Source organism: Ascaphus truei, chromosome 2, assembly GCF_040206685.1.
Source record: "Ascaphus truei isolate aAscTru1 chromosome 2, aAscTru1.hap1, whole genome shotgun sequence".
Lineage (NCBI taxonomy): Eukaryota > Metazoa > Chordata > Amphibia > Anura > Ascaphidae > Ascaphus > Ascaphus truei.
In genome coordinates, this window is record NC_134484.1 from 234654685 (window position 1) to 234675626 (window position 20942).

General features: G+C 44.4%; 1 protein-coding gene across 1 annotated transcript in view; it reads left to right on the forward strand.

Moving 5' to 3' along the window:
* LOC142487170 (dynein axonemal heavy chain 5-like) overlaps window positions 1-20942 on the forward strand; it is a 426040-nt gene that overhangs the window by 86490 nt on the left and 318608 nt on the right. The window contains exons 24-27 of the mRNA XM_075585972.1: window positions 343-466; window positions 791-957; window positions 4559-4651; window positions 5512-5709. Of these exons, the coding sequence (XP_075442087.1) occupies window positions 343-466; window positions 791-957; window positions 4559-4651; window positions 5512-5709 (582 nt within the window). The remainder of the gene's footprint in view (window positions 1-342; window positions 467-790; window positions 958-4558; window positions 4652-5511; window positions 5710-20942) is intronic.

Consider the following 20942-nt stretch of genomic DNA (forward strand, 5'->3'; position numbering starts at 1 on the left):
AACAGCTCCTGCTGGGCTGTGCAGGGCTCGGAATGGAGGATTTAAAGCTCCCATGTGATGCGGGCCAATAGGAAGCTGTGACATCATCCCTTGCGGCTTCCTATTGGCCCGTGTGACCGGAACATTCAAACCAGCAGAGCTGCTACCAGCACCCCCTACGGATGTATGTGTCTCGGGAAGTAGGGGGTCCTGGACCTGAAATGAACATTGTTTAACTCCAGAGACCCCCTGCTTCAGACCTAGGGGGATTTGTTTTTGGGGGGTGGGGGGGCGGGGGCACAGCATTTTCTCCTTTCATTATTGTGGATAACTAATATGTGGTTGTCTCTTTCTACAATTTAGGACTCGTTTGCCTGTGCACATCTTGATACAAAGCAAAAAACCCGCTGCCAAGAATGTCTTTCCTGTAGTTACTATAATCTGATAGGTCACTTGTGTCAGAAAAATACAGATTCCCTGGTCAAATGTACGTCTCATTATATTTGCAGTGTTAACATATTTTAATATGAAACCTCTCCATTGCTGTACGTATATGCCTACAACAAGTTGCAATTTATATATTGTAGATATGTGCATATTTTACAAACTAGTTTGCCCACATCATCCTAATTAAATAATTACATTGCCAAGTACTTTTCTGAAAAGCTATTAAGCATAACTTAAACGATGACACACAAATTCAAATACACAAGATGTGTGTGATGCTATTGCGACTTCAGTACACATTGATTAGCTGCACCTAGTGTATCCTGCTCTCACAATGTGCAATGACATATTTCTATGTTCTCAGGCACCAAAGTTTCTTTGGATGCCTTAAAGCGCCGGTTACACACTGTTAGTTCGATGTACCAGACAACAAAGCTTACAAGGGATCATACCTCCACCCCACTGTTCAAAGCAGAGATTCACCTTGCCATCCCCAACGTTGTCATGCGACCAAGCCTGGAAGATATTCAAGTAAGAAAGCGATTCGTTTAATCCTTTTAACCCTTTTGTTTTTTTATGGCACTCAGAAATGCATTACGAATTACATTGGATTTTATTAATGACCTATTTGCATAAAAAGGGGGAAGGGTACAGATAAAAAATGGGGGATTGGGAAGAGGTTGACTTATAGCATTTTATACAATGTGAGCCATTGAAGATACAAAGTGTACAGTTCCAATCGCTGGCCCACATTCACTTTTTTCAGGGTTATTTCTTTTTTTGGTCTTATTATGCAGGCTCAGTATATAGGGCCGAGGTTGCCATGTGGTACAGAGTGAGTTAATTAAAAAAAGTTCAACATTGCACGACTATCTCTTATTGGGTTTACTAATTGTTCATAACTAATCCAGGGTTCCCATGTGTTCTGATATTTCTGTCTAGTTTCCCCGGGCCACAACACGCTAGTCAGTCTGTCCGCAGTCAGGGCGGCCCATACTTTACTTTGATCCTGTTTTAATGAAAGGGCTTCCTCAAGTCCTTAGGATATTTTGAAAGATGTATATATAAACAATTGTTTTTGTGACCAGAAGGTCACAACAGTCCCTATTATACTGCACTCAAAGTCTAAATTGGAGGGATAGAATATTGGATGAGATTTAAATATCCCCATCAAGGGCTGAGCATATGATATAGTCCATATATAGGATATGAGTAGGTAAAAGAGAGCGTACCATATTACATTAAAAGTAAAAAGCAAAAAAGTTTTATTAGAAGACAGACGCCGAAACACGTGAAACTGTATATCCCCGAAGCAGAGACGGCTGAACAAATCAAATAGGAAGGCATGCCTATAGAGCATGAATCAATACCTTAACCATAGGCTAAATAGCCATAACAAAATCTGTGGGGATAGGGAGACCAATGGCTGCAGTCTAAGGCAGACAGACGGCTATACCAGCTAGTGATAGAAATAGTATAAAAACCTATCTATAGGGGTAACACATTAGGCGGATGACTGATCAAATAACGCCTGCAAACAGGTAAGTGTGTGTCCACTAGTATAGGTCAGACTAGTGAATGGTAAATAGTAACCACATATATCTTTATTGTCTTATTCAAATTGACTATTGTCTATTGTTTCCATTTGCTTACTGGGGCCCTTTTGTATATATATATATATGTGATTCTGTGGGGGGGTCAGAGGTCCTCCCCGGCCTCCGTGCACCAATTTATCTATATTGTGTATCTATATATTTAGTTCTTTGTGGAGTGCTACCTAACTAACATACACTTTATATATAGAGGTCACAAGTCGATACAATACAACTGCTATTAGGGTAATATAAGCATGTATGTGACCCACTTTCCCACTAGCATCAATATAATCGGTATATGTGTGGACACATAGGCCTATATACAGGCAACATTAGTATGGTAAATTTGAAAGCATAGCCATAAAATTCTCTGAAAGTCCAATGAAAACAAGCGTTGATACAACCATGTCTCCTGGTGGTCAAAGACTCGCGTTCGCCGTCCCGCTTGTGAGCATCACCGGCGTGACGTCACTACGCCCGTGTTATTACGTAGTAGATTCTAAATTATTAATAGGGAAACTAGGGCGATAATCTCAAACTAATAAATTTCCCATCCTCAGTCACTGCCTAAATCAGTCTCCCTTCACACACACAGGAAGCACACACAGTAATACATGCAAATATAGTACTTTCCCTTCAGGATATGAAGGACAGCTGCACAAAGTGTATTACAGTACAATACTGTCAGCAGGGCCGCTAACAGGGGGGGGGGTAAGTGTTACGGGCCCGGCTGCTGCGGTGGGCCTGGCCAGCCAGTGCTGAAAGTTGGGCACAGCTTAAGGTCAGGCCCAACTCCTGAGTCTGCCTGCCGGGCCTGATTGCCGCCGGGCCCTGGCTCTTTGTGTATGTGTGTGGGGGTTATTGCATTGTGTGTGTGGGCGGGTTATTGCATTGTGTGTGTGGGCGGGTTATTGCATTGTGTGGCAGGGCGGGTTATTGCATTGTGTGACAGGGCGGGTTATTGCATTGTGTGTGTGGGCGGGTTATTGCATTGTGTGGCAGGGCGGGTTATTGCATTGTGTGACAGGGCGGGTTATTGCATTGTGTGTGTGGGCGGGTTATTGCATTGTGTGACAGGGCAGGTTATTGCATTGTGTGACAGGGCGGGTTATTGCATTGTGTGTGGGAGTTATTGCATTGTGTGTGTGGGCGGGTTATTGCATTGTGTGGCAGGGCGGGTTATTGCAATGTGTGTGTGGGCGGGTTATTGCATTGTGTGGCAGGGCGAGTTATTGCATTGTGTGTGGGAGTTATTGCATTGTGTGTGTGGGCGGGTTATTGCATTGTGTGGCAGGGCGGGTTATTGCAATGTGTGTGTGGGCGGGTTATTGCAATGTGTGTGTGGGCGGGTTATTGCATTGTATGGCAGGGCGAGTTATTGCATTGTGTGGCAGGGCGGGTTATTGCATTGTGTGGCAGGGCGGGTTATTGCATTGTGTGGCAGGGCGGGTTATTGCATTGTGTAGCAGGGCGGGTTATTGCATTGTGTGACAGGGCGGGTTATTGCATTGTGTGTGGGAGTTGTTGCATTGTGTGTGTGGGCGGGTTATTGCATTGTGTGTGGGAGTTATTGCATTGTGTGTGTGGGCGGGTTATTGCATTGTGTGGCAGGGCGGGTTATTGCATTGTGTGACAGGGCGGGTTATTGCATTGTGTGACAGGGCGGGTTATTGCATTGTGTGACAGGGCGGGTTATTGCATTGTATGTGGGAGTTATTGCATTGTGTGTGTGGGCGGGTTATTGCATTGTGTGTGGGAGTTATTGCATTGTGTGTGTGGGCGGGTTATTGCATTGTGTGTGTGGGCGGGTTATTGCATTGTGTGTGGGAGTTATTGCATTGTGTGTGTGGGCGGGTTATTGCATTGTGTGGCAGGGCGGGTTATTGCATTGTGTGACAGGGCGGGTTATTGCATTGTGTGACAGGGCGGGTTATTGCATTGTGTGACAGGGCGGGTTATTGCATTGTATGTGGGAGTTATTGCATTGTGTGTGTGGGCGGGTTATTGCATTGTGTGTGGGAGTTATTGCATTGTGTGTGTGGGCGGGTTATTGCATTGTGTGTGTGGGTGGGTTATTGCATTGTGTGTGGGAGTTATTGCATTGTGTGTGGGGGTTACTGCATTGTGTGTGTGAGTTATTGCATTGTGTGTGTGGGCGGGTTATTGCATTGTGTGTGGGTTATTGCATTGTGTGGGAGTGTGAAGTGTGAAGGGGGGCGCAAGGCCGCCGACACAGGTGGGGGCCCTGTCAAAACTCTAGTCCTGGGCCCCGGGAAATCTGTCTGCGGCCCTGCTTGAGAGGACCCTCTAGTGCTGCATTGCGTATATGCCAACAGCTATTCCCTATCAGATAATGCCCTGCGAATAACAGTGAACAGTCCATGGACTTATTTTACAGAAAGGCTAACTGTTTATTACAGCTGAACTGCACAGGCATAAACAACATGAATATAACCCAATAAATGGTTGCCTGGGAACAAAGTGCATTTTAAAAGTGTCCCTGTCTTAAAATACTAGTGTTTGTTTGTTTTTTCCAGAGTGCTGTGAACAAAGCTATAAACATTATATTCTCTGCAGCCAAGGATATCCCTCTGTGGAAATTCACACACCTGCATCACAGACAGCAGCAGGTAATGAACATTGTTGTACATTTGTTATTTAATCATTTTTTAATGAGGTAGGTAGTAATACACTGACCTTGGCCTGGGATCATAGGCCTGGGATGCAGGAGTAATCAGGTATGTTCCGAGGTCGAGGCAGGTGGCAGGCAAAGGGTAGTCAGGTCTGGTTGCGAGGTCGAGGCAGGCGGCAGGCAAGGGGTGGTCAGATTCAGTTCCAAGGTCAAGACAGGCAGCAGGCAAAACAAAGGCAAGGGAGAGCTCAAACAGGACAAGGTATCCAGTACTTTGCACGAGCAAAGACTAGTAGCAATTGCCTGCTATTTAAGGCCAGAGGCAGCTGCTGGCAATGAGAGCCAATGAGATGCTGCTTTCCTGTCAGGGGAGTAAGGGCAGGATTTGCCAGGAAGCAGGATAGCTTCGGACCAGATGATGTCACTTCCTGGATGTTCAGGCAGATCCCTTACAAAGAGTAGACCATGAGCAAGCCTAGCTTTGAACCAAAGAAGCAGGGATGATAGCAGAGTTATCAGTGCTCGTGACATTTCAGGTGATTAGTAAAATGTTTCATTGGCATACACCACATAAAATCAGTTTATTAGTGGATAAAGCATATTTAGAAAGTACAGACAGCTTTTACTGTATGTAAAAAAAAATCTTTAAAGTAGAAACAGATAACACTGAGGAGCGTATGTGCCGAATCAATGATTTCCTGATTTATAACCCATGCACAATGGAGGGCAAAAAATATTGTATATATCAAAGAAAAAAATCCCAAAGAAAAATTGACACACGACCTTCCAAATTTTTGATTCAGCTTCTCTATTTTTCTGTAGAATTCCCCGCAAACATTTTTTCTTTCTGTTCTTCAGCTGGAACAAAATGCTGCTAGAGATCTGGGTGATGAACTCACGAAGATTGTTGTGCTGAAACCTCTGGAGAAACAGATCACTGAACATAAAGATGTGAACAAGGTCGTAATGCAGCTTAGCACAATAATGCTATCCCTTAAAACGGAAGCAGCTGATGTTCTCAACAGTTTTACCAAATTTTCTGGAATCTGGAACCAGGTAAGACGATTGGTCTCAGAGAATAAGGTTTGTGCTGAAGACAGTGTAGATACGAATCAAATTATTATTTTTATCGTTTATTTATAAACCGCCAACATAGTCTGCAGTGCGGTTTCATGGAGGAATAGATGCAATAATCAGAATGAAGTACAAAATAAGGACAAATGTAAGCAGACTGATACAATAGGTACTGAGAGCCCTGCCTGTGAGAGTTTACAATCTACAGGGACAAAGGGCACAGCTGAAACTAAAGGTATAAGTGGCTGCCCATTGTGAGCCTGAGTATGCCTCAGGATGGAGTTTGTGGGCATGGAAGTAAGGGTGTGTCTTTAAAGAGGTTCATTTTCAGTCCGTTTTTAAAATTCTTAAAGTTGGGGGAGACTGATGGTACAGAGTAGGGAATTCCAAAGATTGGATTAGAGATGGACGAATCCGCTCAAATTAGTTTCCCGGATTTTCGTTGATGTTATCCCCAAAATCCATTTAGTGGTGTAAAATCCGCAACGGATTTGGGCGGTTTCAATCGCCATTGGATACAACCATGGGCGGATTTGTAGAATCTAATCCACGGATTCAGCAATCCATTGGCGGATTCTTAAGAATCTCCCTTGTTGACATTGATCCGCTGAAATCCGCGGACCAAAGGAACCGGCCGATCCGCTGTGGATCCAAATTCGACAATTTTTATACCCATCTCTAGACAGGAATGAGAGAAGTGGTACAGAGGAGAGGACTCTTGTAGGTAAGAGGAGATTATGAGAGAGAAAGTGAGGTGTAGGTCATGGGCGGAACGGAGGGGGCAATTATTTGGAGAGAAGGGTTGAGATGTAAGGGGGAAGGGGGCAGCATATTGAGGGATTTGTATGTCGAAGCTACAATTTTACATTTAATTCTAGAGAATATGAGAAGCGAGTATAGGGAATTGTATAGTGGAGCAGCAGATGAAGAGTGGTGAATGAGAGAGACAAGTCTGGCAGCAGCATTTTGGATGGATTGAAGTGTGGACAGTTGGATGAGGAGAATGCCAATTAGGGAAGGTTGCAGTAGTCAAAACAAGACATGATTAATTAAAATGTTGGTTTCATTTTGAGTGATACAAGGCTGTGTTCTAGCAATATGTTGTAGCTGGAGGTGATAGAACTTCGTGAGGGACTGAATGTGGTCAATGAAAGAAAAGGCAATGTCCCTCTGGGCAGGGGGCTTGGGGTGTTGAAAAGAATGTGGTTATGGGGAGGAAGAATTTGGGTGTAGGGCAGACAGTGGAAGGGCAAAAAAGAGTAGAAGTTCATTTTGCATATGTTAGGCTTCAGGTACTGGTGGGACATTTAGGAAAAGATAGTGTAGTGACATTTGGTAACATGAGACTGCAGAGAATGGAAGAGGTCAGGAAGGAGAGGTAGATTTCTATGTCAACAGCATAGAGATTATACTAAAAACCAAATTAGAGTATAAATTCACCAAGAGAAGAGGTATAGAGAAGAGTAGAGGCCCTATCGCAGAGCCCTATGGGATACCAACAGAAATGAAGAGTGGAGAGGAGGAGACACCAGAGAAGGAAACACTGAAGGAACGGTTATATAGGTAGGATGTGAAAAAGGAGAGATCTGTGTTAAAGATTCCAGTAGATTTTGTGAAGGAAATGGTGTGATCAACAGTGTCAAATGCAGTAAAGAGATACCAGCATATTAAGTAAGGAGAAATGGCCATAAGACTTAGTTTTGAGTAGGTCATTGGCCTTTTGTACTAGTGCTGTTTCAGTCAAGTGTTGAGGGCAGAAGCCAGTGTGCAGAGGGCCAAGCAGACAGAAAGTGAGTCGAGCAGTTGTATACAAGCCGCTCGAGTAACTTGGAGGTAAAGGGGAGAGCAGAGATAGGGCGGTAGTTAGAAAGAAAGACTGGGTCAATCAGGTTTCTTTAGAATAGGTGTAATGAGTGAATGTTTAAAGGAAGACTGGAATATGCCAGTGGTGAGAGTAAGGTTAAAAAGGTGAGTTAAGGTGGGATTTGCAGCATCTGATTAAGGGGTGGTACCCTGAAACGTCATCCTACTTCCTCATTCTAAAGGTGGTATTCACTTGTTATGTTTTTGTATGTATTTTGTTACAATCTTTTGTATTTCTTATAATAATTGTTTTTGAATACTTACATTGATATTGCTAAATTTTTTTTTTATTGCAGTGTCATTTTTTCCCTTTGACACATTTGTTATTTTTGGATGGGATTGTACGTTTCCCTCTCTTAGCACCTACTATATTTATTATTATTATTATTTTTTCTGTAAGGTATTTATGTTTTTTGAAGCTTCCCTTCCAATATATTTTTTCAGTGTCAACAAGAAAGCCATTGCATGGTAAGCAGAACTTTAAATTTAACACCAAAACAGTTTCCTACGAGTGTCTTTATTACTAACACCGTAAACATTAAAAGACACTTTAAAAATGTATCTGCTTGTTCAGTTTTTCCAGGAATAAGTGATAAAACCAATTTGTATCTGTTTGTGCATTTGATTCTAATTGCTGGGGCCTATCATTTTAATATTTGGGAGCATCAATGCATAAAATCACGTAACTCCGCAATCCACCCAAACAAAAGTGTTGAACAATATTTAAAAATCAAAGTGCCCTTTGGAACTAACCATCAATCCTTGCTTTTCATTTTCAACCAGCTTCCTTGGAATGTATTCAGTTACAGAAGCATGTGTTCACAGAAGCTAAAGAGAAATTCAACTACAATTGTAGTTTCCAAAGCCCCTATTAACACGAGTCTGATATTAAAATCCCTAAGGGGCCTATGTACTAAGTGTTGCAAATGGCAAATTGAGGCATAGAAATCCCACATTATATTGCACTTACAATATGTGTACCTATGTGCTAGTCTTTTTTCCTCTATGTCCAAAAATGTTTTTTGTCAAATAATTTGACCCACACAAATGGTATGCGTTAGGTGCACAGATGTAAATGGTATGCACCACTCCGGGTTTGACCAGGAGACTACGGGTTTTGGCCACGTATTTCCGGGCTACGGGTTTACCTGTGAAATCTCTGGACGGGGCTTCGGCTCTCACCTTCGCCAGCTGTATCATCAGGCAGCATCTTCCCCTCAGGGTCCCATCAACATGGCTCCGCGACGTCAAATGGCGTCACATTGCTATGACAACAGAACATCACAGCACCATGAAGTGTCACATTGTCATGGCAATGTGACTTCACAAGCCAGTGGCGTAGCTATATATTCGTGGGACCCCGGGCAAATTTTTTTTTCAGAGCCTCATTAATATTAATAGTCACTGCAATTTTTTCTCCCTCTCGCCATCCTCTCCCTGTTCCTCTATCTCATCATCCATCCTCATCTCTCCCCATCCCTTCTCGTCATCATTCCTCATCATCTCTCCCCTCCTCCTCCTACTCATCATCTCTCCCCCTCCTCCTCCTCTCTCCCCATCCACAACATCTCTCCCACCCTCATCATCATCTCTCCCCCCTCATCCTCTCCTCCTCATCATCAGCTCTCTTCCCCCTCATGATCAGCTCTCTCCCCCTCATCATCATCGTCTCTCTCCCCCTCATCATCATCGACTCTCCCCTCATCATCATCTCTTTCCCCATAATCATTATCAGCTCTCTTCCCCCTCCTCATCATCAGGTCTCTCCACCTCATCATCAGATCTCCCCCTCCTTAGGGTGACAAGAATTTCAAATGTAAAAAAACAAACACATGCCCCGTTTTTGCTTTCCTCCCTTTCCCCATCCTCTCTCTCTCCCCCCCATCCTCACGCTATCCCCCTCCTCATCATCAGCTCTCTCCCCCTCATCATCAGCAGCTCTCTCTTCATCATCATCAGCTCCCCCCATGTGCCCCTGTAACATACGTGCTTGCCACAAACTGGTACCGGACCGCGGGGCTGAGGTGGGGATATATAAACACCGACCTTAGGCCACGGAGTCAGGTCCGGAGTGCGGATTCCATAATCAGACATAGCCAGGTCAGGATTGGAGAAAGTAGGGTTAGCGTTATCCAGGCAGGGGTCAAGGCAGGCGGCACAGGAGCGGTGGTCGAGGAAACAAGCCGAGGTCATCAACAGGAAATCTTGGGTGAAGGTACTTCAGCACAGGAGGCTAGAACCTTGAGAGAAGCCACTGCAGCGGAGATGCTTCAGCGAAGGTGCTGCAGTGCGTCAGGAAAAGGCCAGGAGTGAACTCCACTTGGAGGAAGCAGGAACCAGAAGGGCAGACACGCCACAGGAAACGCTGGGGAAACCAGCCTAGCCGCTACAGCACAGCGAAGGCGAAGTCTGCCAGGAACAAGGAAAGCTGCGCCGGGGCTGCTATGCAAGAAGGCCTTGGGATGCCGGGGACTGGAAGCAGGATACAAGGCACAAGGAGCCCAGCATACTAAACACGGAGTCTGTGACATGCACAATTACTTGCAACTTGGATTGCAAAATCTATGTCCAGCAACTTCCTGAGGGCGGGGCAGGCACTAAATAGCACAGGAGGCCAATCAGGCCAGAGCTGCACAAGAGGCAGCAGGAGGCAGGTAATTGCAGAAGCAGGGAATAGATTGTCTGGAACCTTCAAAGCTCCGGATGGAAGGGCTCCAGTCAAAGCCAGGAGTGGATTCCTGACAGCCCCCCCCCTTTTGTTGCTTTCCTCCATCTCCGCCATCCTCTCTCTCTCTCGTCCCCCATCCTCACTCTCTCACTCCCCCCATCCTCTCTCACTCCCCCAACCCTCTCTCTCCACCCCCCATCCTCACTCTCTCCTCCCACCATCCTCGCTCTCTCCCTCCCCACCATCCTCACTGTCTCCCTCCCCACCATCCTCACTCTCTCCCTCCCACCATCCTCACTCTCTCCCTCCCCCATTCTCACTCTTTCCACCCACCCTTTCTCTCCTCCCACTCCCTATCCTCTCCTCTCTCCCGTCCCATAAATGCACACACACAAACACTGCACCATATACACACGTACTAAACATGCAACATTAGTATAATACACACACACTAACCATATACAAATAAACATTTATATTCAATATATATATATAACACTAAATATACAACATATACATGCACATAATGCATTACAAAAAACACACCAACACACACTTACCAACACAGACAAACACTTACCAACACAGACACACACTTACCAACACATCAATAAACACACAGAACAGGGAAATCTAGAGAGGAGCCACCTGCTACCCGGAAGTGGTTAAGCAGCCCTGTTCTCCTCCTCCCTCCTTCCTCCTACTGGCTACAGCTGTTCTGTGATCAGCTCTGCACTCCGCAGCCGGCATACTCCGCTTTCCTCCTACCTGCCCAAGCCTGTCTATCTGAAGACAGACAGATGGGCCGCTGACAGGGGCAGAAAGCTTGCCCCCAAGAGCACAGATCCCCGGGCTTTGCCCGGGCTGCCCGGGCTTTAGCTACACCCCTGCCACGAGCCATCCAAAATTGCTATGGCAACTTGAAACCGCGTGGCACAGCGATGTCACGTTGCCAATGGTAACGCAGTGCCATTTGACGTAACAGAGCCATGTTGATAGGACCCTGCAGGAGGACATGCCACCACCATAGAAAGTACTGTAAGAGAAGTAAATATATAAGTAAATATATAAATAAAATAAATAAAAATGAAATTTAATTACAAAAAGTAAAAAGTCCAGGTTAGCCTTCAATAGAAGGTGGTTACCTTGTATGTACGATAGAAAAAACACAATAGTTGAATCTGCGTCAAAAGTGTCCACCAAGTTAAACATGGCATAAAACCTAAACGTCTCTTTACTGTATATGGTTAGCGCAGAATTAAGTAATTTATTTTATTTATTTATTTATTTATAAAATATTTTACCAGGGTGTAATACATTGAGCGTTACCTCTCGTTTTCAAGTATGTCCTGGGAACAGAGTTAAGATGACAAATAGTACATGGTTACAAATACAGCTCAACCCCGTTATAGCGCGATCCGCTATAATGCGGTTTGAGCGTGGACCCCGAATTTAAAATAAATAAATATATTTTTGCACACACACAACTCACTGCACACACTCACAGCACACTGCACACATTGCACACACACTGCACACACTCACAGCACACACTGCATACACTCACAGCACACTGCACACACTCAGCACACTGCACACAGTCACAGCACACTGCACACACTGTATACACTCACAGCACACTGCATACACTCACAGCACACTGCACACACTCACAGCACACTACACACACTCACAGCACACTGCACATACTCACAGCACACTGCACACACTCACAGCACACTGCACACACTCACAGCACACTGCACACACACACACAAACACTGCACACACACACTGCACACACTGCATACACTCACAGCACACTGCACACACACACTACACACACACTGCACACACACACTGCACACACTTCATACACTCACAGCACACACTGCATACACTCACAGCACACACTGCACACAATCACAGCACACTGCACACACTGCACACACTTGCAGCACACTGCACATACTGCATACACTCACAGCACACACTGCATACACTCACAGCACACGGCACACACTGCACACACTCACAGCACACTGCACACACTCACTGCAGACTGCACACACTCACAGCACACTGCACACACTCACAGCACACTGCATACATTCACAGCACACACTGCATAAACTCACAGCACACTGCACACACTCACACCACACTGCACACACTGCATACACTCACAGCACACTGCACACACTGCACACACTCACTGCACACTGCACACACTCACAGCACACTGCACACACTCACAGCACACTGCATACACTCACAGCACTCTGCACACACCACACTCACAACACACACTCACAGCCCCCCCCTCCCTCTACCTCCCTCTCCCCCTCCCTACCTTTTGTGTCGGCTGCTAAGATCGGAGCGGGGCTGGTGGTTGCGGGGCTGGCATCGGAGCGGGGTTGGCGGGGGTGTCGGAGCGGGGCTGGCGGGGGGTGATCGGAGCGGGGCTGGCATTGGAGCAGGGCTGGCGGGGGGTGTCAGAGCAGGGCTGGCATCAGAGCGGGGCTGGCGAGGGGGTGATTGGAGCGGGGCTGGCAGGTGATTGGAGCGGGGCTGGCGGGTGATTGGAGCGGGGCTGACAGGGGATGATTGGAGCGGGGCTGGTGGGGGATGATTGGAGCGGGGCTGGCGGTAGGGGGGATCGGAGCGGGGCTGGCGGGAGGGGGGGAAAGTGAGGGTGCTTATTGAAGTACGATGGCTGCTGGGGGAAATGCGAGGGGAGTTATGGTGGCTGCTTGGGGACTTGTAGGGCTGCCGGCGACTCACTCCACCTCTTCTTCCTCCTCTCTCCTTCCCCCTCCCCTCGAAAGAGTACGCGGCGGCCATTTAAAATTTTTTTTGCGTGACCCCGGTAATAGCGCGGTTGGATCGGGTGGCCCCCGAGGACCACGCTATAACGGGGTTGATCTGTACATAGTTACATAAGTGAACAGGGTATACGTTATAGAACAGAAAAATGATATACAGCACACACTAGAAGGCAAAAGAATATTTGCAGGGTGCAACGGACTACGGAGGACCCAATACCTCCAATATACAATATAAATAACACAAAGTCCAGCACACACTGTCTTTAGATAATAGAACAAATGAAAAGGGATAATGCCAAGAAGAAATGTAATGACATTTAATATGCAAACAAACCACCAGTATAAGAACCACACTCACTACATCAAAACTGGATAACATGCAATAATAAAACAGGCAAAAACAAAGGGAATAATGGAGGGGGGAGAGGGCAGTGAATAAGGTACAAACACAATAGGGTTAAGACAACACATAGGTGGATACAAACAATGGGGAAACAGCAGGGGGGCAACGTAACGTTTCGGGGGAACACCCCTTCGTCAGGCCAGTTCCCCCTCTCTCCAATGGAACAGAGGGGTATTTCCCTGTCCCCTAGACTCACAATAAAAACGTCAAGTACCACAAAGAGACTGAATAACCCCCACACAAACAGTTCAATAGGGTATTAGTGAACAAGCAAAATGGTGAGTATATAGCAAAGTCAGAAGGAGCAGGATAAATGATGTGAGGCAAAAATGCAAACCACAGGCAGTCTAGTGAAACTCAGCAATCCTGCTCCTGTCAGAAGCTGAGTTTCACTAGACTGCCTGTGGTTTGCATTTTTGCCTCACATCATTTATCCTGCTCCTTCTGACTTTGCTATATACTCACCATTTTGCTTGTTCACTAATACCCTATTGAACTGTTTGTATGGGGGTTATTCAGTCTCTTTGTGGTACTTGACGTTTTTATTGTGGGTCTGGGGGACAGGGAAATACCCCTCTGTTCCATTGGAGAGAGGGGGAACGGGCCTGACGAAGGGGTGTTCCCCCGAAACGTTACGTTGCCCCCCTGCTGTTTCCCCATTGTTTGTATCCACCTATGTGTTGTCTTGACCCTACTGTGTTTGTACCTTATTCACTGCCCTCTCCCACCTCCATTATTCCCTTTGTTTTTGCCTGTTTTATTATTGCATGTTATCCAGTTTTGATGTAGTGAGTGTGGTTCTTATACTGGTGGTTTGTTTGCATATTAAATGTCATTACATTTCTTCTTGGCATTATCCCTTTTCATTTGTTCTATTATCTAAAGACAGTGTGTGCTGGACTTTGTGTTATTTATAGGGTATACGTTATATACAAGACATTACATGCACAGTTAGAAATAATATATGTTATAGGCGTATGTAACAGTTAAAGACCAGATTAAAATGTGAGACAGCTTTAGTTTTGAAAGAACTTAGACTGTGAGAGTCTCCGGTAGATTGTTCCAGTTTTGGGGTGCACGGTATGAGAAGGAGGAGCGGTCGGATTCTTTGCTGAACCTTGGGACCATGAACAGTCTTTTAAGTTGCTGTGTATCAACCAAAAATCTATTTGATGCAGCACTTTCATTATATAGGTTAAATGTAACATGTTCACAGAATGGCTATTTCATAAATATTACACTAATAATTTATATTTACAAACACTAGTTCTAAATAAAAAATACACATAGTTCTGTTTTAATTAAAATTGTGTCCATCAGGTATTCAACATGACACAATGCCTCAAATTTCATTTCAAACAACAAACTATGCATTATATGTATGAAGTCCTATTACGGCCTTCACACATAGGACACACAGTTTATGTAGCTTTCCTGGACCTTTTAGCACTAACATCTTAACGCAGCCCAAGGGGTATATGTACGAACACTTTAGTAAATAAAAAGTGTGTGAAAATGGTAGTGCTAAAAATGATTACATACTTTTTAAAAATACGCACCCTATACAAAAGATGCATAATTAGTTTGAAATCATTTTTTTTCCCACAAATCATTTTATTAGGTTCATTTTTAGTATACAGGCAATCAGCTTATACTTATTCTGTTACAGTCATATTGTATCACCCGTTTTTTACATATAATGTTTACAATGTTTTTCACATACAAATCATACTGCTGCGGCCAGCTTCAACCTAACAAATGCCCGTAATTCTCCCATAATTTCCCCGTAATTTTCCCTTAATTGGCGCGCGCCAGCCGCGAGCGCATCTTCCCCTCCCCTCTGCCGCCTTTGCCCGGCTCTGCTTCGCGCAGCGCTTCCCCTTACCCCGCTTACCTTTCACCCTTCGGGGATGCCGGGGGAACTCGAGGATGCCGGGGGAACACTCGGGGATGCCAGGGGAACTCGGGGATGCCTGCCACGTGTGACCGGCGCCACGGTGACGCGCGGCACGCGCCGGAAACAGCCGCGTCTGCCCGAACATTGTCCTCACATTGCGGTGGCGGCCGCTGAAGACTCAGCTCGGCCACCACTGTATTTATTTTAACTTTGAACTCTAACTTGGGTTCCTTTTCAGCATATGGGCGATCAGTTTTGACTTCTCCGGTTACATTCGCAATATATCCTCCATATTTTATACACAATGTTTACAATATTTTCAATCTCAATTCCTATCTATTTTAACTTTGAACTCTAACGCAACTTGTCGTGTTGGTACTTTCACTCTTTTTCTACTTTCCATCCCCTATCTGATGCTTTTATCCCATACCGTCCTTTGTCATCATGTCTCTGTCCTCTAGGAAGCAGTCCCACCTCTGGCGAAAGTCTCCCACTGTTCTGTTCCTGTCTATGCATGTCTCCTGTCTGTCTATTGTCATTAGTTTATATAGTGTGTCATGTAGTTGCTCCATTGAGGGCTGTTGTGTTTGTATCCAGTTTGTCATAATGTTCTTTCTTGCGGCTAATAGTATAACTTCAGTGGGTCTAGTTACTGATCTGCTGATTTGTTTACCCTCCGTCCAGTTCTCTATGTTCGCGAATATCATAGGTATTGGGTCCTTTACCCATGAGATCTTTAGTTTTGTTTTCATGTATTCTAACACTTGGTCCCAGTATCTGGATATATGTATGCAGGTCCAGAGGCAGTGTTTGAGGTCTGCTTTTGGTGTCTTCCATTTGGGGAAGAACGTGGTGTCCTCTGTCCTAGTCTTTATCTGTCTTTTGAATGCTATGTAGGCCCTATGTGTTATTTTGTATTGCATTTCCCTCCATGTCTCTGACGGTATAATCTTGTGTACCCTGTGGATACCCTGTATTAGTTGATCCATGCTTTGTATTTCTGGGAAGTCCTTTTGCCATGCCCTGAGTGTGTTGGCATGTGTGGTCTCCATGTCCTGATCCCTTATAATACTGTATAATTTTGACAGTTTGCTTTTTTCCTGCTCTTTCGAGTTAAAATAGTCATCTATTCTGTTGTTTTTTAGTACTGTTATTTTGTGGTTTGTCAATTTTTTGCAAAAACTAATTAGCTGTGTGTATGAGAAGGCGTGTATTAAATTTTGGGGAATGTCCCATTTTTGTGCAAGCTCTTGGAATGTCATGTATTCCTGTTTGTCTGTGTTGATCACATGTTCTAGGCTCATGATGCCTTTTTTTTTCCAAACTTGGAATGATGGTTGGGTGTACCCTGGTATAAATTTGGGGTTGTCTTGGATTGGTGTATATCTTGAGATTGTGTAGGAAAGTTTTAACTTTTTCCTGACCGTTTTCCACGTTGTTATGGTGTCTTTGATTAGAATATTATTTCTTTGGGTTACTGGGATGTCTCTCCATTTTGTGTGTACAGTATTTGTTCTCTCAGGGAGGTCTCTGGTGAGAACTCTTTTTCTAGTTCTAGGGAGGAGTAATGGTTGGTGTCTTTTATCCAGTCTCCTACATGTCTCATTATACTTGCTATATTATAGTTCCTGATATTCGGTAGGTTGATGCCTCCCATTTCTTTTGGTAGTTGTAATTTTTTTAGAGCTATTCTGCTTCTCTTATTTCCCCACAAGAATTTTGTCATTGCTCTATTTACTTCAGTTATGTCCACATGTTTGAGGAGCATGGGAAGAGTCTGCATGGGATATAGGAGTCTGGCAAACGATATCATTTTGATCGCGCTTGCTCTCCCAAATAGTGATAAGGGTAGTGTCGTCCAGTTTTTTAGTTCTTGCACTATTTTTTTTATGATTGGTTTGAAGTTATTATCGTAGAGTCTGGAAATTTCTGCCTCCAACATTATCCCCAGGTATCTAATGGGCTTTTTCGTAACTTTTACAGGGAAGTTATATGGTGCCTTTTTGTCTGGGGGTTCTTTAATATACATCATTTCTGTTTTAGATATATTTATTTTAAAGCCGGCAAACGACCCCAATGTCTCTATTTGCTGTAATACCTTTTTGATTGATTCATCAGGGTTAGTCATGAACATTAATATGTCGTCTGCAAACATTGATAGTTTCAGTTCTGTTTTGTTTATTATGATCCCCCTTAAATTCCTCCATTTGCCTTAGGTATATTGCCAGAGGTTCTATTGCTAGATTAATTGCAGGGGTGACAGCAGGCACCCTTGATGTGTCCCTCTATATAGTTGGAATGGGTCTGATAGATGCCCTGCTGCTATTATTCTAGCCTTTGGGGTGTTGTACATTGCCTTTACCATGTTGCTAAAATTTCCCCTTAGTCCAAATTTGTCTAGCACGAAGAACACATGGTTCCACATTATGTTGTCAAATGCTTTCTCAGCATCAATAGTCACGAGGGCTGTATTCCCTAATTTGTGTAGTCGGACCCATTCTATTGCCGCTAGGACTTTTCTGATATTTTTAACTGCGGATCTTCCCTTGACAAATCCCGATTGATCGGGGTGTATCAAGGACGGAAGAATGTTCGCTAGCCTATCTGCCATGATTTTGGTAAATATTTTGGCGTCCTGGTTAATCAGTGAGATTGGTCTGTTTGATTCCGGTCTCAAGGGATCTTTCCCCTGTTTGTGTATTATCATAATATGGGCCATTTCGCTTGTTTTCATAAACGTGGCTTCTTTGAGTGCCTTGTGATATACTTGTTGTAGCGGTTCTATCAGATCCTCTTTCAGAATTTTATAGTATTCTCCTGACATCCCGCCCGGGCCTGGGGCCTTGCAATTTGTAAGATTTTGGATTGTGTCTTTTATCTCTTTTTGGGTGATTGGAGAGTTTAATCTGTCGATATCTTCTTGACTTATTTTAGGTATCTTAATGTTTTTAAAGAAAGTTTCCCTTGCTTCTAGGTTTACCTCCCCGTCTCTATATAGTTTGCTATAGTATTCTTTGAACACCTCATTTATTTTTTTTGCCTCTGTGGTTATTTCTGTCTTATCATATATTTTAGTGATGGGTTTAGTTGACCTATAATTTCTCATAAGGTTTCCCAGGAGCCTACCCATGTTTCCGTGTCTGAAAAATTTGGCTTCTTTTATTGATTTTTTCCCTAGTTCTTTTTTCTCTAACCACACCTCACATGTGGATTTTTTCTGATTATAGTTTTCTTTATTTTGAGATGTTGGGGCTGTTTTGAACGCTCTGAATGCCTTGCTAAGTTCTTTACTTGTGTAGCCCCGGTAAGAAATGGGGGCTATATATCTTTCTCCTACTGGTGTAAGTCCTGCTAAGGGCAGGCCGCCAGTAGTTTTCATGGGTTTCCCCCGCTTCAAGCCCTGCCTTGATTGATGGAGGTAGGCACCTGACTCTGTGTGCAGGCATGAGACACAGGGGAGGGCCTGCTGACATCATGAGGGGTGGGGCTGGCTAAAGTTAGTCCTGCCTGTTCCTGTAAGTGTCAAGCAGTTCTGTCCTGGGAGCAGTTAGTCAGTGCTGGAGAGAAGGGAGTGAGTGCAGCAAAGCAGAGTCTGAGCTTGGAGCATGCCAGTGAGAGGAGAGACTCAGCCACCTTGAGTAGAGCTGATAGCACAATAGTGCAGTGGACCAATCCCCCTCACCCTGCAGAGGGTGAGGGGAGAGTCAGCCTCACCCTGAGGGCCTATACCTTAGGGTGGAAGGTGTGGAGTACTGGAGCTCCAGACAGCCCATCCTGAGGGAGTACTTCTGGAGGGAAGGAGAAGGAGGAAAAGCCTGTACCCTGCTGCTGTTGCGGTGTGCTGAGGCTGTGTGCTGTTGCCGTGTGCTACTGATCTGCTGTTGGACAATAAAGACCAGTGCTGATTTTATACAAAGACTGTGTGAGATTGAAATCTCTCGCCCTGGGACCAGGGCTTCTCTGGGAGGGTTTCACCTTATTCATTAAGGCTCGCCAGAGATGGAGGCGTTGCACCAAGACTGCTAAGAAGATGGAGGCATATACCCCAGAAGCCTGTCCTGTTATCCCCTATACCACCGTGGGAGACTCAGGCCCTCCTGTTCCTCACAGGTACGCACCACCAACATACATGTAATTAGCCCTCACTACACCCCAGAGATCCAGTCTGCGACCGGGGGGGGGGGGGGGGGAAACATGGGTTACACTTGCTTTGCAAAACTCCTGGGTTGCCTGTTTCTTCCTTCTAGAGACATATGCCATGATGTCGCCCCTAATTACTGCTTTTGATGTTTCCCAGAAAAGTATGGGGTTCGTCTTATGTTCCTGATTTGTATTTTCAAATATTTCCCAGGCCCTCTTTAGATAGTTTACAAAGTCTTCGCTATTGCTCATGTAGTTTGGGAATCTCCAGGTGTTCGGGCTTGCTCTGCCGTATCCCATGTCTAGATCTAGACGTACCATCGCATGATCGGAAATAATTATCTCTCCCATGTCTATGTGTGCTGTTTTGTTAAGTAGGTTCTGTGTTAGGAGGATTGCATCAATTCTTGAAAATGAATTATGTACATTGGAGTAGAAAGAGAAGTCCCTCTCCAATGGGTTAAGTGTTCTCCATCCATCTACTACCCCTAGTGCTGTTTTAATCAATTTCATGTTTTTGGTTTGGATACTATCTTTGGGCGTGCTGTCTTTGTGGTTTGACCTGTCCAAGAACTTATCTTGGACTGCTTTCCAGTCTCCTCCCAGGACAATATTTCTATGTTTATATTTCAGTATCTTGTTTATAGTCTCTTGAAAAAACTCAGACTTGTGGTCATTTGGGCCATATACATTGCCTAGGAGGTAGTCTATTCCCCCACTTCTAACCTCTGCCACTATAACTCTTCCCTCGCTGTCTCTCTCTGTGTTGATTATTTCTAGGGGGATGTTTTTATTTATAAGTATGGCTACTCCCGCTTTCTTTCCTATAGCCGGGGCAAAGATACTGTGTCCTACCCAATCTCTTTTGAGTTTATTGCTTTCTTTTGAGTTTAAATGCGTTTCCTGTAGGAATGCTATGTCTACTTTTTGTTTTTTTAGGTAATTTAGTACTTTTTGGCGTTTTATGGGATTGTTAAGCCCCTTTACATATTATTCGTGTGTGCATTTTATATATGTGTGTGTTCGGTGTCCTCTATGTATGTATTCTTTATCTCTTTCCTGTTTCTTGTTGAGTATTTTGTTCTGGTTTTTTTTACTCTTTTCTGCTTGTTTCCAACACTCTTTTTTTTTGTTTGTTTTTTAAACCGGCGTGTCATCATGATCTCTGCCGTAAATTGCTAGATTGTAACTTCTAGCTTTTTAAACTTTTAGCTTTCTTTTCTTTTCTGGACGTCACTTTTTTCCAGAGGTGTATTTTCTAACTTCGTGTATATCAGGTGTATCTCCTTGTGTGTGCACTTTAGTCTCCGCGTCCCTACTAGGGGCTATATTATTTTTTATTTTATTTTTTCCCCTTAGAGAAAACTGCTATTTCTTTTATATTTCTTTTTTCCCCCCCTTGTCCTGCAGAAGTTT